A 22,736-nucleotide genomic window follows, 5' to 3' on the forward strand; every position below is an offset into this window, starting at 1 on the left:
ATCCATCTTCATAAACAAATTCATTAAAAAGCTTCCTCCACTCCTTATGTTTGCGTTCCCCTCCTTGCGCATCTCGGAGGAACTGTTACGTTACACATGCTGTAGTCATGACATTACATAAATACCCACCTTCATGCTGTTTTGGTAACCTGCCTGGCTTTTCATCTTGAAAGCAGACGCACAGACACACACGCATCTCCAGTATAAATCACAGCCTTTGTGAAACACAACTCAAAATTGTTCCTGCAGTGCCCAGTACCAAACCCAACCCTCGTGCTGCTCCTGTCACCATGGACACCATGCAATTACTGAGTGATACTTCAAAGCTGCCTCCTAATCAATTCCATGATCTTTACATCCTTGGTCCCTTAGCTTATTTAGAAAATACATGTTCTTTCAGATAACGTTTGACCGAAGATTTGTGCTTCAAAGACAGAGTCCTGACAAAATCCCTTTTACAGTTCTGCTCTGGTTTCACTTAACCAGACATCTTTCCCATACCTCAACCTGACATGCCCCAAATACCAGAAAAATCCCCACCAGGTAGGTGGCAGATATCGGTGCAATGAGGTTTTGTGCATACCCTTCCCTCACCCTCCTTCTGCAGCAAACCCTGGTTCCTAATGCCAGACCTATTTCCCCAAACAGCACTTGCTTTTCTACTCCCTCTTTCCCTTCAAACTCATCTTCATCTTGTCAAGAAACAGGAGACAGCTTCTAGTCACCTACAGGAATCCACAAACCAAGGAAAAAACACCACAGTGCTTGATATAGAAATTCAGCATTGCACTTGCAGGCTCAAAAGTTAGTAAGAGCCAAGACTCCGCAGAAGTTGTGTGAACTGATGCATATAATACACCTGACACAAATAAGCAATTGCCTATTTAACATGGTTATCTATTTTTAGCCTCAAGCCACTTCAAAGCTTCACTCCTCTTCACCAGTGGAACCAATGTGGTACACCAGCACTGTATCAGCTCCTACACAAGATTTCCAGTACAGATTAACAGCCACCCATACAGACGAGGCACAGACCCCATACAATACCTATCAGATCAACAATGGCACTCCCACTGACTTCAGAGTGTGCTGGAATGAATCATGTAATTTTAAAGTATCTTCCAGTCTTACTACTGCAGTTGCTAGTATCTGCATAAATATTTATCAAACACAAGCACAACCAAATGTTCATGTCTTCTGATGTAAGTTTTTTGCTGTTATTGCTGCTTCTTTCCTTAGTTTAGAGAGGAGGGGGATGAATAAAGAAAGAAAATAAACTGAAAAGGACATTCATCCTGAACAAGACCAGTATTAAATTTCACTGCTTGATTCAGGGAAAGGGAGAGAAAAGAAAAAACAGAAATGTGGGGTTTTTTCATGCTGGTGAAAAATTCCCCAAATTAATCTAGACATACTGCCTCAAAAAGTCCTAGATCTCACTGGAAAAGCTCAGTTAAATAACAGGCACATTGGCAGGTAGTGGAAAAGGCACTGAAGCAGCTGCAGGCACTGCTTTACCGACGTACCACGTGCGGCTGGAGCAGGGAAGCACTAACACGCTCCCCATGATGGGCAATAAGGCAGCAAAGCCATATTGATAAAGATCAATTCAGTTTGGGCCAGCGCCAGCAGAAATGGCTGTTGGAGACAAAGCGGAGAACAAACAATCCCCAGAGGACTTCAGTGCTGATGCACTGGGAGCAAACAGAGGGCAGAGCTGTAAATACAGCCATAGGGATGGGCTCTGCAGGAGCATCCTCCAGTTAATCACACGCCCCGCCATGCAAGCACCGACTTCAGTGGCAGCTCCAGGCACCCGAGTACCCCCGAGCACCGCCTCCCGAAGGCCACCCCATCCATCCCCGTCACCTTGAAATTGGACTCGCCATCGAGACTTGCTGTAGTGACGTAACAGGTCCCGTCAATGCTGCTCGAGGCCAAAAATATCAAGTCACAGGGGAAGGTCTCATCTGCTTTCACTTCTACTATGTCTCCAACCTGGAAGAAAGGAAATGTTTGCATGAAAAGCCCTCTTGGTTGTTATTGGACAGTTACCGATTTAGCTTCTCTCAAAGCCTAGATGAAATCACCTTGGCTAAAAGGGAAATCAGGGCTCAAGGGGTGCACAGGTCCCCGAGCATCACTCCACAGCCTGATGGGTCAATCCAGCCCAGCACCAACTCACAGTGCCCACATGGCACAGTTAGTATTTATTTCTCTGCTAAATCTTGATAGAGCAAGACACTGTACTTGTCTGAAGTGCGGTGTGATCAATTAACATCAAAGCAAAGTGTACTTCCCTGGTTGTCCTTGGGAGGGTTGGAAATAGAAGAGGACTGCCTGTTCTGAAGAAGTGCAAAATGCTGACAGATCTGTCCCTTGTCAGCCCTGGTACAGCTTTTGTGAGACAGCTTTTCAAAAGCAATTGAACAAAGGCAGCTTCACTCCTTAACAAGGAACAGCTCTTGGAGCACTTTGTCTGAAAGTGAGCACGCTGGGGCAGCTCTAACCGCAGCGCATCCCTCCTCCCCTGCCCTCATCTCCCTACACACACCCTCGTGTTCCCCTCGGCTTCGGTGATAACCACACATGAGCTCTCTGTTAACAGTTACCTTGATTTTTTCACTCTCCTTCTGCACTTGCTTTGCATTTTCAACAATGAAGACATTGCTTTTGTTCACTTCGTTGTCAGCTCTGTGCCTCAGCCAGTCCTCGTATCCCTAGGCACACAAATACAGGCAACACAAACTCGTAACAAAGCAAGTAAACTAATTAAAGAGGATGAGTGGGGATGGAGAGAGAGGGAGAGATTTAAAAAAATAAAGAAGTCCTCAGACCTCCTTCATGCTTGACAAAACATCAGAGTAGCTCAGACTGAATAAATTTATTTTAAAAGCTTCATATGCATATTTGACAGATCCAGAACAGATTAAAATAAGACACAAAAATAATCTATATGCAGTGCATGCAACGAGCAGCTAAACTACTGTAACATGTTTCTATTATTCTCAGTATTGGCAAGAACAGGCTGATAATGTGAATAATACACTTAGCACCCTGCAACTCTTTCCTATGGTAACGCAGGATGAAACTCTTCCTCTTCAGTCTTTACTGAAAGAATAAAACATTCAGTTTTGAAGCAGATGGATTTTACTCTGGCTCTCCCTTTCTAGCCCCTGCAGAAGAAACTTCTATTATTCAATCCTTCTGTAGAGGAAACTTTAAATGGCACATGTGCGTATGACGGGAGGAAAAAGGGCTTTTAACACCACAAGAAGATGAGGACTACATATTTTTGGGACTGAGTGGTTGAACAGAACCTGTCCTTTCCATTTACCAACAAGGGAGCAGAGCACGGGCTATATTTGGAGCACATCTCTACATCCTGCAAAGACTCGGAGAACATTTCTAAAAAGAGAAGAAAAATTCAAGTAAAGCCAGAACTACAGTGGTAACCTTTACTGACCCTCACAGCTCGCTTACAACAGTACATATAGAGATGTTCTACATTGCCAAAACAAGAGAGACAACAATAACCACACTCAACATGCAGCCTCTCTTAAAAACCACCAGTATACATGTCAACTTAGAGAAGGGTTCACCAAACCCACAAGACCATTTTGGTGATTTCTTAGTCTATTCAAATACACACTCATTATTTTCTTCACCACATGTCCCAAAGAGCATCTTCCTCTCCCCACACTGACACCTGTACCTGTTTGATAGCTGTGACAGTGATGACAAAGAAGAGTGGGAGGCCGCTGGTCACCGGGCTGGTTGGGGTGTCCACTATCACCTGCAGAGAGGAAAAAAAAAATGTACTGCTGACAACTGATTTTCAGGCAGCAGAAGAAACAAAAACTCTGGTAATGGGGGAGAAAGGGTGCTCATCCCCACTGGGGGTAAGTCACAGCCCAGCAGAGGAGGGAGGGAAGGAAGGGGCACATGAAAAGGACAGCACAGGCATCCCCAGGAGTGCTCTCCTCCATCTCAAGAAGACTACAACACCTCCCTCCAGAAGGCCATGGGATGTCCTTAGGTAGGAAAAACCCTATCAGAAGTAGCTTAAAACCTAAATTTGACCTTGCTCTAGTGGGAAACAAAAACATGGATGAATGGGCTGCTGGGGATTGGATACATAAACTCAAAGAGCAGATGCTAGCAAAGCTTCTCCCACCATGGGGTGTGCTGGAGAGGACCAAGGCAGGGGAAGAAGATGGGGCAGAGGCAGCAGCAATGCATGAAGTGAAAAACAGCCTCATTTCTCACTGAGCCACAGGAGGGCCATTTCTCCTCTTTGTCAGCAAAGACTGGGCACATCTGAACCCTAGATCATGGCTGGTTATAAGAGGGAGGACAATACCTGTTGTTTTGAACCACTGACACTCAGAGGTTAAAAATAATATGCATCAGCCAAAATTACTTATGAAATACACTGCAGAATGGAACATGAATATTTATTTGAAACAGAGATCCACACTTTGTCTTTAAGCTCTCAGATTTGGAATTCAGAGAACAATTTAAGCACAGCAACCACACGAGGGCCTTGGGGTGGATAGCTGGATCCTTCCTGAGCTCGGTGCCGCACTTGAGCCAGCACTGCAGCAAAGACCAAGCCCCTTCATCATTAATTAAACCTTCAGGCTGTGGGAAACCACTGTTTCTTCTGACTGTATCATGACTTGGCCCGAAGCATAAGAATGGCAGAACAGGTTCATAACTGGGAGCGAATAATGTAAGAGGAGGACAAACTATGCCCTTGCCCCATCTTCCAAACCAGGGCACATAAAATTGGCCATTTTTCCTGCTGTGCCCAGAGAGGACAGGAGCATGAGAGGCAGATGGTGAGCGCTGTGACGAAAGGGACAGGGAAGCTCAGCAGAAAGGCTTTGTGTCCCCACAAAGAGACTTTGTCTCCCTCCACTTGTTTGCACTTCTCTGGCACGCTCACAAACAGCAGCCTCTGTATATTTATTGTTTTAGGCTGCCCATAAAATGCTGTGTTAAGGACAGGACTGCTCTTATCAGCTGGGAGGAAGCTACATGGAAGTTTTTAACTCTATGAAATGCTGTACACTGCAATTTTACCCTGCACTGTTAGACCCGAAGAGAGAAGAGCCAGAAGATACTGAAGTGGAAGAGATATGCTGCAAGAAGCAGCCAGGTAAGTGGTGTATGAGTTAAGTAGCATGAGGGTAAAACAAGATAAATATTTCCAGGAACACAAAGCCCTGGCTCATTCAAATGGGTGTAAAATGCTTACAAACAGAAAGTCTGGTAGAAACCAGACTTTGAAGGAACAGCCTTGAGCAAGGATGGTGCCAAGTGTCACACAGACACACTGCACACAGCACATGTGATGGCCGCTCACTGAGGTGGCATCATTGAAGTTTAGGTCAGTCAGCCAGGAGTTATCTTGCAAAAATTGGACAGATCTTGGGAATACAGAGGAACTTTGGCTTTAACTGAGAAGGGCAAGGGAGAGGACTTCCTGCTGCCCAGCAGGAGTTTTATGCACCAGACAAGATGCAGTTTTATGTATTTGTTTGAACAAATGATATGATTTCTGTGCACACAAATACTGTATTATAGATGTAAGAAAACAAATATTAGATTAAGTCCCTGAAACAACTCATTTATGTATTTGGAGATTGCACTCCCTGCGCATTCCATGGCTGGATACTGCTCTTCCCCTTCGTGGATGGTGGAAAGCTGAGGGACACATGAGCAGTGAGCCTGAACATCAAAGGCAGACTCCTTTGAAGCTATTTTTGAGCTGTTTAAGGACTTCAACAGCTTAATTTAGAACCACTTAGAAGTGACAAAATCCTCCTGTTACTTCATAGCTTTCTTCCTAACTCATTGTTTAGGAGACTGAAGAAGTCATGTCCACAATCCAGAAGTCATCTCCATCAATCAAAAGGGACATTTTTCATTCCTGGCACCTCCTACATTAGCTTACTGCCATCAGCTTGGTCTGTCTACAAACACACTTGGATTACACTTACTCCAGGCCAGTCATTTCCACTGGGAGTCTACTCGCAGTTTCCTTTGAGTGTTGCAACAGATGAACAGAAGAAACAGCAATTTGTAGCCCTGTTAGTGCACTAATAGGTGTTTTATGTTTAATGCATGTACTTTCTCTCTCTAAAACAAGAGCTGAATTTGCAGTCACAGAGTAACAGACATTTGATAAAGGGTTTCAGCAGCAGGTAGAGCAGATGCCCCAAGCGCTGTGATACTTCGCTCCTAACGCAGCACATAGGGCAATTCCATTAATTTAAAATAATTTAAATATAAGCACCAACATTTAAAGTATAGATGCCATTTATCAAGGTATAACCCTTGGTATTTCAAATTAATGGAGTGGCCCTGAGTGCTGCTTCTTTAAGGCAAGTGACATCTCCAGAACAACGAGCACCCAGGGGCAGTTGGTTACTCTATACAGCAGCAAGTGTATTAGTGCTGTCAGGTTGGTTTTTTTTGGTTGGGTTTGTTTTTTCTCTAATAGAGCATGAGGGTTGCTTCCTTATTTTAGAGGTGCTCAGAGAATAAAACCAAGGAGGAATAACCAGGTTCTTCTCCCGCCTGCATACACCTGTGCCTAAAACAGGTAAGCAGCTAAACTGCAACTGGTTTTCTAAGTATAATCAAGATCATCCCATGTTCTTCACGGCCAGAGGGTCAATAGATAAAATGTAATACACCACGTCACTAAATGGCCAACTACACAAAAAGGACATCCCGACTCCAGGGCATCGCTTCAGTTCAAGGCAAATTACAAATTCAGTCTGACAAAATGGAGCAATGCCAGCGAAATCAAGAGATGGAGGCACGCCAGCTGATGCCGGGGTAAATTGGCCTTTCATGTAACACTGTCAGGAGGAACCATCCTCAGCCGTGATCTTGGGATCCCATTTCTGGGGCAGCCACCAACATTACTATAAGCCATAACTCTTTACTGTAAGGACAAAGCATTTTAGACGCTCGTCTTTTACACACGCGGCCTAGAAGAGAGTGGTACCTCAGACCTGAACCACCAAAACCCCAGAGAAGCCACCTAACAGCAGGTTGATTGCATTAGCTACATGGTGCCATTTAATACGCTGGTGTAGAGTTTTTGATGCCTATTTTCAGCCCTAGAGCAGGTTGTCTGCAGAGCCCCAGGCCTGAGTACAGGATTTAAAAGGTGAGTAAATGCACTGCAGTGGTTGCCCCAAACTCCCTTTGCCCAATACATTTTGACAGCCTGTTTTCTTGGTTGACGGAAGATGAGTATTCAGGTTTGCTCAGGATTTAGCCCTTAACCAAAGCCACAAAGCAGAGTAGAAGTTTGTTCGTGAATAAAATTTGCTATTCTGTCCGTGAAGAGCAGCTTCCTGAAGCTTCATGTTCCCAGAGCTCATCCTATGCATTTTCTGAGTTTTACTGAGTGCAGCCTATCTTTCCTGCTTGACTTGAAACTCACTATAACTAGGATATACAAATACCATATAACTAGGGAAAATACATAGTTATGCAGCAGAAGTAATAAAGATAACAAAAAACTAGCATGAAATGTATTTTCACCAGCTGACTGATCTTAAGGGTTAAAGAGTTAAAGGTTTAAGATGGTTTTTTAATTGTTTCAGCAGTCATTCAAACATCATCTCAGGCAGGCCCAAATATTTTGTTATTACGCCTTGGACAGTGTGTCAGAATTATAACACAGCTTCCAATTAAAAAAAACAACTAACCACTTATAAACACCAGAGTCAGTTTTGATCCTCAATTCTTGTTCAAGCTGCGCTTACCATCAGTACGTAAATACAACCCACCCTTGGTATCAAAGCTCTTACCTGCACGAGGAAGATGATGAGGAAGTAGAAGTTGGCAATTCTTCTAAACTGCTCAAAAAGGTTCTTCGGGAGGAAGTTCCAGAGGGTGTACTGTGGGGAGAGAGGGGAGGCTCACAGACAGAGACATGGGGCTTACTGGGGACTTTTGCTATGAAATGGGAAGTATCTGCACAAAATAGGAAAGGAGTTTTGCCTTAAACACAGCGAAGAGCGCTGCAGTGAGCTGTCCGAGCAGTCCTGGCTGCTCCAGGCAAGGGTCCAGGTCACTGCTTTGAAACTGGGAGCACGATGCAGCTGGATGCCAAGATGCCCCTGAGCTCCTGCTTCAGCTTCCAGCTCCAGCCCTCTCCTTTGAAGTGTGTCACGGTTACGTGGGTTTTTGTTTCTTTGCTTTAAAGTAGGCAACTATTTATCTTTTGTCAAAATAACCCAAACCACACAGTTGGAGATGGTGAAGGGTAAAAGAAGAAAAAAAAAAAAACGGATCCGCCTCAGCAAACTACTTCTGGATAGGCATTTGGAGAGACATGATTTCATGAAGACGTAATGCACAGTGCAGAGATTTTTTTTTTCCCCAAATTCCAAAAAACACCTTAGAATTGCTCTTCTGTTAAAAAAAGCCATGTTGCCCATATAAAGTCATTATTAGGTTTTCCTTTATTATCATTTTAAGAAGGCTGCTGAATCATTTGCTTTGGAAAACATGTGGAATTTAAGAACAACATGGAAAATAACGTGTCTAATATCTGATCTTTCAGTCTGCCTGGAATAAACAGCCAATGTTCACTTAACTATAAAAAGAGACTGGTCAGGTAAGAAGTCTCCATGCTTAGCAAATATAAATGGAAAAAAAGAGCAAGGACACAACATTCAAGAATAAATCAGGGATGAATTCAAATCAGTGCTAAAACAATCCATTTGTCAGAGAGGGAACCGAAACAGAGGAAGGTGTCCTCTCTGAAGGACACTTTCGCGTGCCCAGGAAATGTCAATGGGAATGCTACACAAGTTAAACAGGGTTAGACTTAAAACTTGTCCCCAGTATAAACTCAGACAGCACAGACATACAAAAATAAGATCCAAACAGTATGAAAAAGAAAGGAGAGGGGAAAACCCCCTTACAGCTCAAGTAACAACAAAACTGAAGCCCAACTGTATGCTGAACATCATGAATCCTAAGCAATGTAATATGTATCCAGCTGTGTTGACAATATGGGATGCCACTTGTTTGATATTTTACTCGAATAGGCTTCAAATCTTTTGAAATAGCTTCATGAATGTCATGGAAAAAAGCTAAGCAGAAGGCAGATGGGTGTCATCGCAGTTTTCCACCATAAACAAAAGCTGCATTAATACCGTATGAATGTTTCCCCTTTCATCCAAAGGGATAAACAGAGCATGGTTATTTTTGTCCTCTCAAGAGAGAAAAAACCCATGGAACCAAAAAAAAATAAAAAGAGGGGAATCTTATTTTTCAGTCCATTTATAAAATAATCCCCACTCCCTTTTGCAAATCTGAGTTGCTGTTGTCTCATGCTGCATTACACTTAATCTGTCCTCTCTTCCCAAAGGGAGTGCCAGAAAACATTAAAAAAAACCAACAAAAACCAAACAAAAACATCCCTACAAAACTAATGTGTCCATGTGCTTTGCTCTCATCCAGCCTAGAAGAGAGGAACTTGTACGCATCCCCCCTGGGATTGATAGGAAGAAAAAAAGACCAATAGAGAGACTGGAGCTGTGGTGTAAGGTGTACATCAGGCTGCTCCACCTGCAAAGGGATCTTTACATCCATCTTTGAGGAATTGAGAGTTTCTCAATTTCAAAACCAAGCACCAAATAAAATGAGGGTGAATGCACGAACAGGGAATGCCTGTGCGTGATGCACCTGGACAAGTGGAGCAAGCTCACCTTGGAGGATACAATCCTGTTGTCGCAGAACTTCTGTGCCACATACGCATCTGTTTCTGAAACTGGACGGTGCCCGACCACCACTGTGCGTGTACCGACCCGCTTCTCTTCCCCAGCACACTGTCGGGGCAACCAGGAAAGGGAAAAATTAGTTTCTAGCTCAAAAAAAGGTGAATATTTGTATTAATGGCTTCCAGCTTCTGAATGCACCAAGCTGTTTGTTGGAAATAAAGCAAACGGAACCTCGAAAATTCACTTATCTGCTCCAGCACAGAGAAAAAAGAGGCACATGTAAGGTCATTTAAGAAAACCAAGGCAATTTTGAGCTTGTAACCTGACATCCCCACTGCTGCTCAGCCACCAACCCCCCAGGACCACAGCCTGTCCTACACCAGTGACCAGGGCAGGTCATTGCTTGTGTCCACCGCGTTCTTGCCCTATGCAGGCCATCTGCTGCCTGTGTTTGCAGCCTGTGCCCATCTGCCAGGCAATTCTTCCTTCCTGAAGGAGAATATATCTTCATCAAGCACTTCAAGCCACTAGGAATTTAATTTATCTTCGATACATCTCTTCCTAGTCCCAACCGGGAGAGCCCTACCTGCACACAGCAAACCTTTTCCTGCACAGGGACAGCTTCAGCCTCGGGCTCCAGGCTTTACCCCAGGACACCACAGAGAAGATGGAAACTGTGCCCTCCTCTACACTTGCTCTCCTGTCAAACCCTCAAGTCCACCTGAAATGTCTCACCGCCACACTGCTGCACGCAGACTTGGGATTTAGCTTACAAAAAAAAAAGTGTACTTCTGCTATTTTAAAATCTCAGATAAAACCAGAAATAACGAAGCAGACAGTTTCACATCACAAACTCCTCAAAAAGGCACGCAGGGTGCTGGGGATGCCAGCTTGTCTTACTGGGGTTTTATTTTAAAGCAGAATGCGATGTCACAAGTGGATGATAACCTGGTGTCACAGGGGCTTGATGACAGCCCCTCTGCTCCGCAGCAGCCAGGGGAAGGATGAGGAGAATTGCAGCAGAATAAACTCAAACAGAGGGGAAGCAGAGCAGCTCTATGGGAGGAGAGCATCCTTTGCACGAAGGCACGAAAGACGCTTGTGACCGGCAACACGGGGCTTCCCCACAGCCCTTGCAGGATTCCCAGGGAAGGTCACAGCACCCAGCAAATTAAAGACATCCTCCCAATCCAATGGACAGCATGTTAAAATAATAAGTTAAGATAGTAAACAAGGTATCTGAATATATTGCAAGTAACAGTGCTCTTCCACTTAAATGTAACTCTTAAATACTGAATTTCCAACTTCCTATAACTTCATTTAAAAACACTTAAAAACACTGTGGCAAGACAGAGGCAATGCAGGTCACTGCCAGTGTCCGCAGCCCTGGGGAAGGCTCTCAGCTGGATGGGGCAACACTGTGGACTCTGTTTCCATCAGCTTCCAGCTCCGGGCTGCCCAGCACATGCAAGGTCCTCAATGGATCAGAAAAGTCTATTTTCAAAAGAAACAAAACTGTGCAGTAGTTTAAAAATCAGCTTTTCATTCTGCCCAGGTTCCACCTTGCATATAACAAAGTATCCCTATCATAGATACTTGTAGCCAAGGCAGGAGACCCAGCTGGCACCAGGAAGTGTTTTGCAAGGTTGAACTTAAAATTATAAAGTGAATTTAAAATGCCCATTAAGAGGAGCTGGAGTGGGGGGAAAAAGGGGTTGTCTTAGGGCAGGCTAAGGTTTAGAGGCTTAGAGTTAAGGTTTTAGATTTTAAAACATAAGCAGGGAAGACATTTGTCACTTTTCATGGTTCAAGGGCATTAGCAGGCAGCAGGTATGCTAAAACACCAGCAAATACTGTTCATACTCCACTTAGTCTTACTAATCCTCAACCCTAGAGCTTGTTTGCTTTGAAATCCCACAAGGCAGGTGCCAAAAATGCCAAATCCCTATCCCATGTCAGCTGCCCAACATGGGCTCGGCCCACCACAGGTAGATGCTCCTGGCGTGTCCTGGGTCTGGCTCAGCATCCTGGTTGTCCGAAGGGCTCGCTGCAGGCAGCTTGTCAAGCTGCAAGTAAAACCCACCTAGAGTAAAGGTGCTCTGAAAACAACCACGGTTAGACAGCAAGGCCTGGGATAAACTGCTGCTTGGGGAAACTGTAAAAAAAAAAAAAAAAAGAATTTAAAATAATCTAAACCAGACTTATTTATGTACTTGGAGCAGTGTCAGCTGAATGGCTCCTGCTGCACCAGGAGCAGGGTCTGCCCAAAGGAAGCAGTAGCTCTTCCTTCCCCCTGCTCCCCACCCATGCCTACAGCATCTTTAATTAAAGAAATGTTTTTACACCATGCCTAAACCCGGTTTGGGGTAATGACTGCTCCCGCTATAGCAATCCTCAAACTTCCAGCAGCAGCTGCTTTGAGCAGAAGATGAAAGTTTCTCGCACCCCTGTGCCGTGTCCCTGCACTGCCCGGACGAAGAGCCAGCAGCAGCCACCAGCACCCCGGTAGCTGCTTCCACCTCCACCAAACACAGATGGGGCAGACACACACTCCCAGCTAAGGGAATGCCACCACCCCGGCACGGGCTGACCACCCTCCCAGGCTCACCACCACTGCCTGCTGTGGTAAATGGCACATCTGAACTAGAAACCAGACCCAAAAAAGGTTCCCTGATGTATCTGCTGCATTATGGAGGTGGCAGCCATGGGTCTCACCAACCTGTGCCCCAGGAACGAGAGGCAGAGCCATGTATCCACATCACGGCAGTGCTGGGGAGCAGAGACAGACTGTCCCCAAGCCTGAAGTCTCCATCATGTCCCTGGGCAGGAGCTGGAGCTGGGCATGCCTGGTGAGCATCCCTCCAGCATGGGGAGAGCTTCCCCTGCCTGTGCTGCCAGCAGAATGGTGGGAAGGAGTAGGGGTGAGGGTTTGCCAGACACATGCATTGGCATGGAAGCAACAGAGCTCTCGTTAAAACACTCCTGGAAAAATATACACAAGTATTTACTCTGCAAAACTATCCATGGTTAGCCATAGAAAACCTGGAGCATATGAAGAAGAGAAGCCAAACCCTGGGTGTAGTGTGTTAGCTAACCAAGCCCACTACTCTGCCCTTCCACGAAGTTATCACCACCAACTCCTAGGTGGGCTTTCACCCAACTCCCCTTCAGTTATTTATTTGAAGCATCTCCTACAAAGACAACAGGAACCCCCTCCATGGTGGACCAGAGTCCTCCATGGTGGCAGCAGAGGGAGAAGTCCTCACTATGTGGCATAAACAGACTCCCACTGCTCCTGACATTTCATTTCCCACTCCCCTCAACCACCCCACGGTGTCACACCATCACGCAGCCACACGAGCAGCTAGGCGGCTTCACGCCACATCTCTCCACTTTTTCCACCTCCAGAAAGTGAGCACACACCACAACGACGCTGGCAGCGAGAAGCATTGGCTCAGCCTTGCAATTAAAAGCTCTTATTTTGACAAGCTCACCTCAAACAGCTCACCGGGTTGCTAATAGATTGCTAAGTCTTAATAACGGCTCTCACTGGAGACTTGAGAGATTTAGGGAGTAACTGTCAGGCTTTTGGGAAAATTATAAAATATGCAGATTAGCAGGGAGAGGATTTAGACAACTTTTCCCAATCGTCTTTCATCAAAAATTTTAATTCTGATGGCAAAGAAAAAGAAAATATTACTTGGATACAATTCAACCAGCTGCCTTGTTGCCTGGTAGGGTTTTATAAAGCCCATGGTCCACAGCATCTGGTGCAAGCAAAACCCAGTTTCTTCTGCTGTTTAGAGCCAAGCCTTCCAAAAGGATTATTTAAGAAAATAAACAATTGCATTCCCCTCATGTGCACTTTATCACCTCCCTCTGCCCAAGGCATGATGTTTGCAGGAGTGCTGGGAGAACCAGAGCTATCTGTAGGGATCAGCAGTGTCAGACCGCCCACAGCCTCGGGACCACACAGTGGGGAGTCACGCTGCATCCTCCCACCAAGCCACAAGGATTTGGGGATGCTGGTAGGTGACCCCAGTCCCCTCTCTGCTGTACCGTGCCCCAGCAACCCAGAAGAGCTCCCAGCAGCTGGCAGACACAAAGCAGCACCCCGGGGGACACTGTACACCCCAGGAATGAGAGGGAGGAAGGAGCACAGAAGCTGTTTTTGAGAAGTGTCACTATCCTGTTTACACCACTTGAAGACCAGCCTCAAAGATGCGGGTGTCTTGTGCAACATTTCAAGCTTCAATTCAGGGCTCCTGCTCCGCTCCCCCAGCATCCACCCAAGACCATCAGCAAGTCAATCTTTCAGCAGAGCATCCAAACCAGATTTCTCCTGAAGAAGCTCAGCTGGAAGACAACAGCCGGAGAGCCAAACACAAATCACAGGAGATAAAGATGCAGCTAGCAAAGCTGTTCTGCCAGGAACATCTTTCCGAGTTGGCAGCTCGCTATCTATCTTCGCTTTCCACCTTGGGCAGGACCAGGTGCCCAGGCTGCAGTAATAAATAACCGCATCGTCGTCACCGATGCGGGCACGCATGCTCTGCTGCACGCACGGCAGGGCAATGTGCTGCTGCTGCAGTACAGCCTTCCTCATGCCATGAGAAATTCAGATACAGAACGTATTTGTTACATATTTTGATGTAACCCAACCTCCCTGTACTTTTAACTTTGCATAAAGCCTTCTTATGGCCAGAAGCAGCAGTTCTGAAAAGAAGGCATCAGGGATAATGGCTATTTCCTTACGTTGTCCAAATTTAAAAAGCCCATCTACACACATCAATATGCCCATGGAAGGACAGCGGAGGCTTGGCATTTTGCTATAAACTTTTCTTTGAGGAGTTGGGAACGGGTATGATTTGAAGGCCTCAGACCAGGGCTAAAAAAGTCCATGGATGCAACTAATGAACTAATGACCCAACATCATTTATGACTTGAGCATTACACAGAGATGGCAGAATTACATTTGCAGCCCACAGCACTCCCCAAATTCTTTGCCTGAGTTTGGGCAAGGCTCCCTTTGTGCCTCTTTCCATCTGTGCCCATCTCCCACAAAGATGTCCTGCTCCTGCACAACAGCTCCTGCTTGCCCCTTGGAGAGGCTCCTCTTCACCCACCCTCCCAAATTTCTGGGAATCCATCACAGCACCCTGTACACAACCCAGTCAGCACTTGATAATGCAAGCCTGGATAAAAATTAGCAAGCCTGGGTAAAAATTAATGGAGTTAGACTGAGTTCAACAGGAGAGGTGAACCTGTGCTCCGCAGCCGTCGTTGACAAGGAGCCACTCTAAGTGGGCTATTTCTAGGGCAGCTGCAAAACACAGCGTTTAATTATATCCCCCATATGGAAAACAAGTGTCTGTGCTACCTGCTGGCCCCATTTCCAAAAAAAAAAAATAGTGGCAAAAAAAGAAACAACCCACCATTTGATTTACTATAGTTTCAGAAAGCACCTAAACCAGAACTTACTAATCAAAAGAAACTCCTTTCGTGTTTGCTGAAGATATCTTCAAGCCACAAAGTAAAAACAAATAACTCATAGAAAAGAGATCTAATAAAAACCACAGGCATTTAAAAAAAAAAAAACATCTGCTAAAACTAGAGATAATTATACGGTACAAGTACAAAGCTCAAACATTTGAATGAAATCACAGCTTATATTAAATATATGCAGAAGATTAAATCACATTACTTAGCTTAGATCTTATGAATAGTTTAAAGTCTAATCACTCCTGTATTGTTCCATTTATCATAAAAGTAGTAGAGAAGATGACCTGATTTACAAAAAAAGCCTGCAAAAATAACACCACCTCCCAAAACAGCCTGTTCTAGCTCCTGTTTCATTTATCCCCAGAAGAACCAAAAAACCCCCACATACACAAATTTAAAAAGCTTCCTCAAATTTACCATAACCTCCTCAAACCGTCCGGCAGTCTCAAAAAGTGGCTCAGCACACCAACCTCATTTTCCAGCCGATATATTTTTAATTGAAATTTTTCTTGCCAATTTTTCTATTACTCTTTGTTCTTAGTCAGTTCTATGCAAGTACAGGCAATGCTTTGAGAAAACTCTTAATAATTTAGCAGCTCGGACTATGCTTACCCACACCGACCACATTTTTAGGTAGATCTTCTGATTTATGGAGAGAACTCCATCGATCAGGATCAACCCCACTGCTCTCTCCTATGCCTGCGGGAAAAGGTCGATAACATGCACAGTCCTCGGGGGGAAAAAAAAAAAAAAAAAACAACACTGCTTTTAGAATACTAAGAGCCCATAGGTCCACGAGAAAGGGGTGAAGGTGAGCACAGCTTCGAGCTTGCTTCCCACTGGAGGGGACTTTTGCTGCTCATCCCTAAGTGGAAGAGGGAACTCTGGTACCTTGGGAAAACAAAAGGTTGACATTTAAAACAGTATCCCTTTTCCTCTGTTGATGCCAAAGCTCCTACTGGTATTTCAGCCAGAGAGAAAACAGGACCACCAAGGAGTGACTGCTGGGGCCCCCAAGACGAGGGAGGGCAGCAGGGGGTAAGCATGCAAGCCCCCAGAGCAAACAGAACAAGCAAGAGCAAAAGAAGAGCCATGGAAAAAGGACCAGTACATTCTTTTTAAAACCGTGGTCAACACATGATGGGACTCAACACCCAGACCTTGTCCCTGGTCCCTGCTGAGGATGACAAAGCAGCAGATGACATGCTCTAGCAGAGCATCACTGACCCAGATCACACCATCCTTAAGTCGAGGTGTGTCCAGCAACATGAGGGACTGCGGCCAGAGCCTGTCCCCATGCCCCCCCACATCCCAAGGACATGCTGCCTCACCATATGGGCTTGCAGGAAGGTCACCTTCAGCAAGGACGATGGGCTGGAGAACAGCAGAACCCAATCAGGCTGAGCTTCCTGGAAAAGCTGACTTGGCCCAATAAAGCCACCGATAAAAGCAGACAGACACGGCAGGGTGGGGAGAACAGGGGAAAAGGCTACTTGAAAGATTCAAGAAGGGTGGAGAGAGGAAATACAAGAAGTTTTTTCCCCAGATAATAAATTTACAGGAGAGCCCAGCCCTCTCCCGGATTTGGGGAGCGCCGTGTACTGGGGTGACAGACGAAAAGAGCTTCTTTGGTTTGGTTTGTTTGGTTGTGTTTTTCTTTCTCCATCTGTAAGCAGTCTACACCCAAATCACGCAGTACTGCATCTTCCCAGCAAATATGCCACATCGTCTGTAATCACAGCTTCAGTTCAGCAGCGCTTTGCAGAAAGTCAGGTTCACATACGATGCAGAAAGCCAAACCCAGCAGATATCAATTGGGATAGTATTCCTTCAGCGCTGCTGTTTTGTGGAAAATCTGTTGCTCTTGTTCAAACATAACCACCGACCTTTGGAAGTTTTCAAGATCTCAACACTTTTTCCCCTGCCCTGTTGGCAGCCAGGGTTATGAAACCATCGCTCATCTTGAAATACAAGCAGCATATTTTTATTTTTGGCAGTCCAGAAGAAAAGTTCGACCAGCATGCTGCCGGCATATAAAATTGAGGCTCATAGGAACACTTCAGACTCGAGAACAGAAAAAGGACTTTGAATATGAGCCAAATGTTTTGCAGAGGTCACAAAGCAAATACAATGAGGTCTTCCCGTCTTCAAACCTCTTCCTCCCTCCTTTCCCCAGCTCAAGCTGTGCACATATGTCTGCTCATTGGCAGCTATTTTAGCAGGGCAGCAAGCTCTCCAGAGCAGTGATTTGCCCTGGCAAAAATTAAAGTAAGAGCAAACAGGAAGAAAAACCTCCAAGTTTGCAATTGTCAATGCTTGCATCAGCCAGCAGAGTTATAATTTGTTGGTTTTCCCATTGCTTTCTGGTCCTCTGAAAGCCTGAGCTCTTCAGTTATGGAAACAAAAAAAAAAAAACCCTAAATACTATGTTGTGCATCCCAGCTTGGCCAGACATTACTCTGACCTCTGCCACCTACAAACGTTTTGCCCTTTTTTAAGTTTTCCCAGCATTTCAGAGCCAGGCTGCTGGCTGACCAGCCAGGAGCCCATTTCCCAGAGCAGTTTCCTCCCTTTCCTCCGGGAAGTGAGTCCCCCCCGGCCGCCCACCTGCCAGGGGCAGAGGCTGCAGACCCCCTTACCAGGGTGTACATCACCGCAGCAACCCAGAAGAAAGGGCCGGTACCCAGGCCTGCCCAAGCTGCATCCCCCCAGGGAGGCTGTAGGCTGTCCTACTTCCCACAACAGCAACTGGGAGGGACAGGAGGGCAGATCCAGGCTGCAGAAGATGGCTGAGCCCCACACCAGCATCATGGGGTGCCCTCAGCCCCTGCAATGGGTAACCCGAGGTCCCAGTCCCCCCACGCCACTCACTCACGCTGGTTCAGATTGTTTTTCCACTCCAAAAAAAATAAAAGCTGTGATTTTCTAACCCTCCCCTTGCTGTACTGCAGATAAATGTTTTCAGAGAAGTAGCAGGAGAGGAGAAGTCACCTACTTCACCCCTTGCTCCACAGCCAAAATCAGCTCCACAGACCCCACTTGGAGTATTTTCATCTCCAGATACTACAGTAACCAACAGATTTATCCTTGTGGCCACAGGCACAGTTACACCAGGATACTGGATCAGTGCAATCCACCCAGTCAGGAGAGAAATCCTCAACATGTGGCCTAGAACTGTTTATCTTCAGGAAATCCTTTTGGCTCATGTTCCTGCCGGGCTGGGTAACATAGCTGCAGAGCAGCTCCGGCAATGCACGCACTGCCCAGGGCTGACCAAGCACCCGCGCCGAGCAATGCCAGCAACACAGCTAGCCAGCTTTTGCACCACGAGGAAAATCTGCTTATCCACAGGGACCTGGAGATGAGGTCTGAGCTAGCCCTGGGATGCTGGGCTTGGTGCACGAGGGGTTTCAGTGTGGTCCATCCCGGCACCGATAGCTGCAGACACAAGCCCATCCTGTGCAGGAGAGCAGGGCAGCATCCCAGGAGATGACTCACGGCCATCCCCATCCCACCATCGCCTTCTCTAGACAAGGACCAGGATAAGGGCGTTCCGGCTCTCACAGTTATCCAGACAAGCTCCTTCACCCAAGATTTCCTCTCTGCACATTTGATCTTCCCACACTGCACTTACCAGAATGGTACTTGTCAAGTGGAAAATCCCACTTCCATCCATTCAACTTCACTGCAAGAAACCACCCTGCGGAAATGATGTACTCCACAACGTTAATTTGGCTGATACAAGTACAACAGCCCTCTGGGCATCGCAGCTAATTTTACTACGCTCCCTCCCTGAGCAAACATTTATAAGAAAAGGTGAGCTGGAAGGAAGGGGGAAACAAAAATTAAGAATAAAAACCTTCCACAACTCAGAGTGAACAAAACTGGCATGCAAAATACCACCCTGCAAGTTGGAAAAAAAAAAAAATCAATGTTGCATTTTAAGCTTGGCTTTGCACCCCCTGTAAGACAGGGGTTGCTGCTGAGCAGGTGCCGCCAAGTGCAGCCAGAGCTCCCCCAGCCCGGAGGCAGCACTCGGGACCTCACATCACCCTGGTCCCTACCGGAGGCAGCCACTTGGCTTTGTGCAAACGCTGGGAGGAATTACACAGAAATCATAATAAAAGATGGCAGGGCTGCTCACAAAGTGGATTTTTTTTTCCCCCTACATTTAATTTCCCGGCAGTGAGATTTTTTTTTTTTTCCTCTTAAGCCAGTTGAGACTCAGACGATGGAGCACAGCATTGCTGCAGTCTAGCAGTACTTAATTTTTATTACTGCTGAAAAGATCTTGGATTGCAATACCAAAGAAACGCTTCAAATTGTCTAGTCTTGCCTGTTGCACACCTTACTCAGCTTTTCTAGATCCTTTACTGTACAAAATAGGATTCCTCCGTTTCACATATCAGTGTATTTGCTACAATACTGCAAATTACATCTACCAAGTAAGCATTGCCTGTTTCCCACTTTAATAGTCTTATAAAATCTTATTAAGGTGTACAGCATGCTTTAAGATAGGCCAGACAAAGACTGCTTGCTGACCGTTTGAAAATACACAGCTAGAAATTACCAAGCCCTCCACATGCCGCCTTACAAAACCAAGGCTGGGGCCAGACCAAGGGCCCTGTCACCTACAGAACCCGCAAAATTCAGCTGAAATCACAGCGCAAAAAGCCCGCAGCAAAGCATTACTCATCCAAGGCCACAAAGGAGGTTAATAGGAATCTTGTTCAAGTTGTGAACAAAAATAACGAAGCCCGATTTGCTCTCAAAATACCCAGCTACGATAGCCTCACAGGTGCTTACCCCTCTTTTCTGCTACAGGAAGAAAACAAAAAGCCCTTTACAAACAGCCAGATCAAAAATAAATGCATTAAGCTTTCATTACAGAGAGCAGGACAAATGTCTCTGAACTACAAACGCTATCAATTATGGCTTGATGTCAAGAGCAGGCATGCTTTTAGACTAAATTGGCTTTGGTTGGAATTCCATCTCAAACAAAATGACTGAAGTTCTGGGAAAAAAAAATAACCGGAGTCAGCAAGATGCAACAGGTGCCCACAAGAGAGACGGACATACTGCAAATCACGTGTGGAGGGGTCTGCATAAGGAGTTAAAATTTACAGAGTATTGGTTCTGAGCAGTATCTGTAGCAGAGAGCATCCCTATGAGAGCACGAAAAATGATAGAGGGGAGGGAAAGCATAACCCAGGACTGCTTCCCTTCCACCAGTGAGCCCCCGGTGAGCGCATCAGCCGGCTCCTCTCCCCACCCAGCCCCGCCACCCTGCCTGCGGGCACCCAGCTCGATATCCAAATGCACTTTACAGTCATCAAATGGTGCCTTGTGCCAACCATTGGCCAGCAGCTCCCTGGTTTTGGCTAAGCCCAAGAAATAGCTCATAAGCAAGAATAAATATATATATTTCATGCGTCTATATATATTGCATATATGCATATTTAATGCATATATATACACATAAAAGTCACTGCAGCCTCCGGGCAGAACAGGCTCTTCCTGACGCAGGCTGCCAGGCAGGAGCCAGGTTAGGGCAGGAGCCCAAGGAGACCTTTTAAAACAGGAAAGCTTCACCATTTCCCCAGGCTACAAGTTAGTAATCAAGCTTTAAAACAATTTGCCACTCACTGCCCACCCCCTGCGGCATACAGGTACTATCAGCTTTGCTCTCCTACCACAAAAGGGTGATGGCAGCCCATGTAACAGCTCCACCACAAGTCTTGGAGTCAAGTTTATTGCAAAAAGCAAAATACTAACTGCCCAAATCAAGTTAACCAATTCAGGGAAACACTAGTGAACAATTTGCTGGTTGGATGTTGGATAATTCAAACCAGTTTGGTAAACTGCAGTGTGATGGTTACACCGAGAGCAGCTGGGGCTGCCTTGGGGTCGTAGAGCCAGCCTGTGGAAAGGGTGTAGGGAGACACAGGAGAGCAAAACTACTACATAATTATTATTATATAATAATTAAAAAATAAAACAAATGGCTTACAGTCAGCAATGTGAGCAGCAGTATCCTTATTACCCATTTCCAATGAGCAGGACACACTTTCTGCCTGGCACAGTGTCCCTAAAGGCAAGACATGGTCTGAGCACATCACACTTCACCAATGTGTCCTTCATACAGCGCTGGCTGCCAACAGCAGCCCAGTGGCAGGAGGCTCCTGTGCGGCAACGGCTACTCACCAGCGGGCAGAAACAGCCATAGCCCAGCACTCCAAGCTGCTGGGGACCAGCCCTGCCCGCAGCCTGGCATCTGCACGGTCCCCACAAGTTGGAGAAAGCTGCAAATCTCTGGGCAAACAGCGAAAACACTAATAAAAACCACTGAACCTCAATATTGCTTGGTAATTAAAATAGAAAAAACAATATATTAAGATATTGTCTACTTGCAAGAGATGGGAGAGCTGGGGAGGGGGAGAGCTCCAAGCCCAGGTCTGGATGCTGGGGACAGCACGGGCAGGTGAAGTCCACAACACCTTGCGTATAGCACTGGCAAAACCTGCTAGGCAAAAACCAGCCCATCCTTCCCCACATCAGACCTCAGCAAGCACATAAATATTTCTGAGATGAGCAACAAGGAGCACATTTCAGTCTAAACCCGTAGGTAAGGTATTGTCTAAGATCACCTCTGGATAGCCTGTCCTGGCACAGGGCAAGAGCTGCTGCCTGCTCCCCTGGGCAGGGCTCGGTGGGAGACCTGGGGGACACTTTTAGACAAAAGGCCAAAGTGACCAGCAGAGCCGGGGAAGCCATGCGGGAAAACCTCTGTGCTGCCCTCAGGCCTCAGCACCCACTTCCTACACACAATTAAATACAGGAAACTCCCTTGAAAAATCCCCCAAGCAAATGTTTTCTAGTAAAGGCAAACGGGTTAACAGTGCACTCAGCCATCCCGTGTCCAAGTTCCTTGGAAAATTCACCCTTCTGAGACACCCCAGCTGGGCTGACTCACCCCTGCAATGGCAGTTCCTCCAGCGGGCAGATCTTGGCCCCAGGTATCACAAGGGATGTCCCCCCACTTGGCCACTCCTGCATTTTCTCAGCAAGGACAGCAGGTTAAAGACCCCCAAGGGGACACAGAGTCCCACGCTCCAAGGAATTAACAGCCAAAGGCTGTTTTTCTGCTGCACACCGCTGCAGATAAGAGATGGGTACCATAGGAAGAAGATGCTCACAGGGACCCAGCCTGCATCGCAAAAAGTATGGTCACTGGCAGAACAACAACTAATTTTGGTGTGAAGGTTTCTGCTGGCTGAGACGCTCCAGTAATGCTGCCCCACCAGCTTTACTTTTAACTAACATTTCAAAAAAAATCTCTCCACCAGAGAGGACATCAACAGTTACAGCCAGAAAGCAGCAGTTTTAATCGGAGAGGAAGTGCATAAACCAAAGGCAACAGGATGAAATTAAAGGCAAGGCTGAAAAGCCTGCTATTAATAGACAGCCTGTTTG

At 46.0% G+C, this 22,736-nt stretch overlaps 1 protein-coding gene across 12 annotated transcripts in view; it reads right to left on the reverse strand.

Moving 5' to 3' along the window:
• The window catches only part of ATP11C (ATPase phospholipid transporting 11C (ATP11C blood group)), a 58,113-nt gene that overhangs the window by 29,584 nt on the left and 5,793 nt on the right, over positions 1-22,736 (reverse strand). For all 12 annotated transcript variants that reach the window (XR_012624540.1, XR_012624538.1, XR_012624537.1 and 9 more), the window contains exons 2-6: positions 9,750-9,869; positions 7,839-7,928; positions 3,716-3,796; positions 2,613-2,720; positions 1,870-1,998 (exon numbers count right to left, since the gene is read on the reverse strand). Coding sequence is in view for 8 of the 12 variants with exons in the window: in XM_074834750.1 (XP_074690851.1) it covers positions 1,870-1,998; positions 2,613-2,720; positions 3,716-3,796; positions 7,839-7,928; positions 9,750-9,869 (528 nt within the window). In the remaining 4 variants the exon portion in view is untranslated. The remainder of the gene's footprint in view (positions 1-1,869; positions 1,999-2,612; positions 2,721-3,715; positions 3,797-7,838; positions 7,929-9,749; positions 9,870-22,736) is intronic.

This window comes from Strix aluco, chromosome 10 (assembly GCF_031877795.1).
Source record: "Strix aluco isolate bStrAlu1 chromosome 10, bStrAlu1.hap1, whole genome shotgun sequence".
NCBI classification, from domain to species: domain Eukaryota; kingdom Metazoa; phylum Chordata; class Aves; order Strigiformes; family Strigidae; genus Strix; species Strix aluco.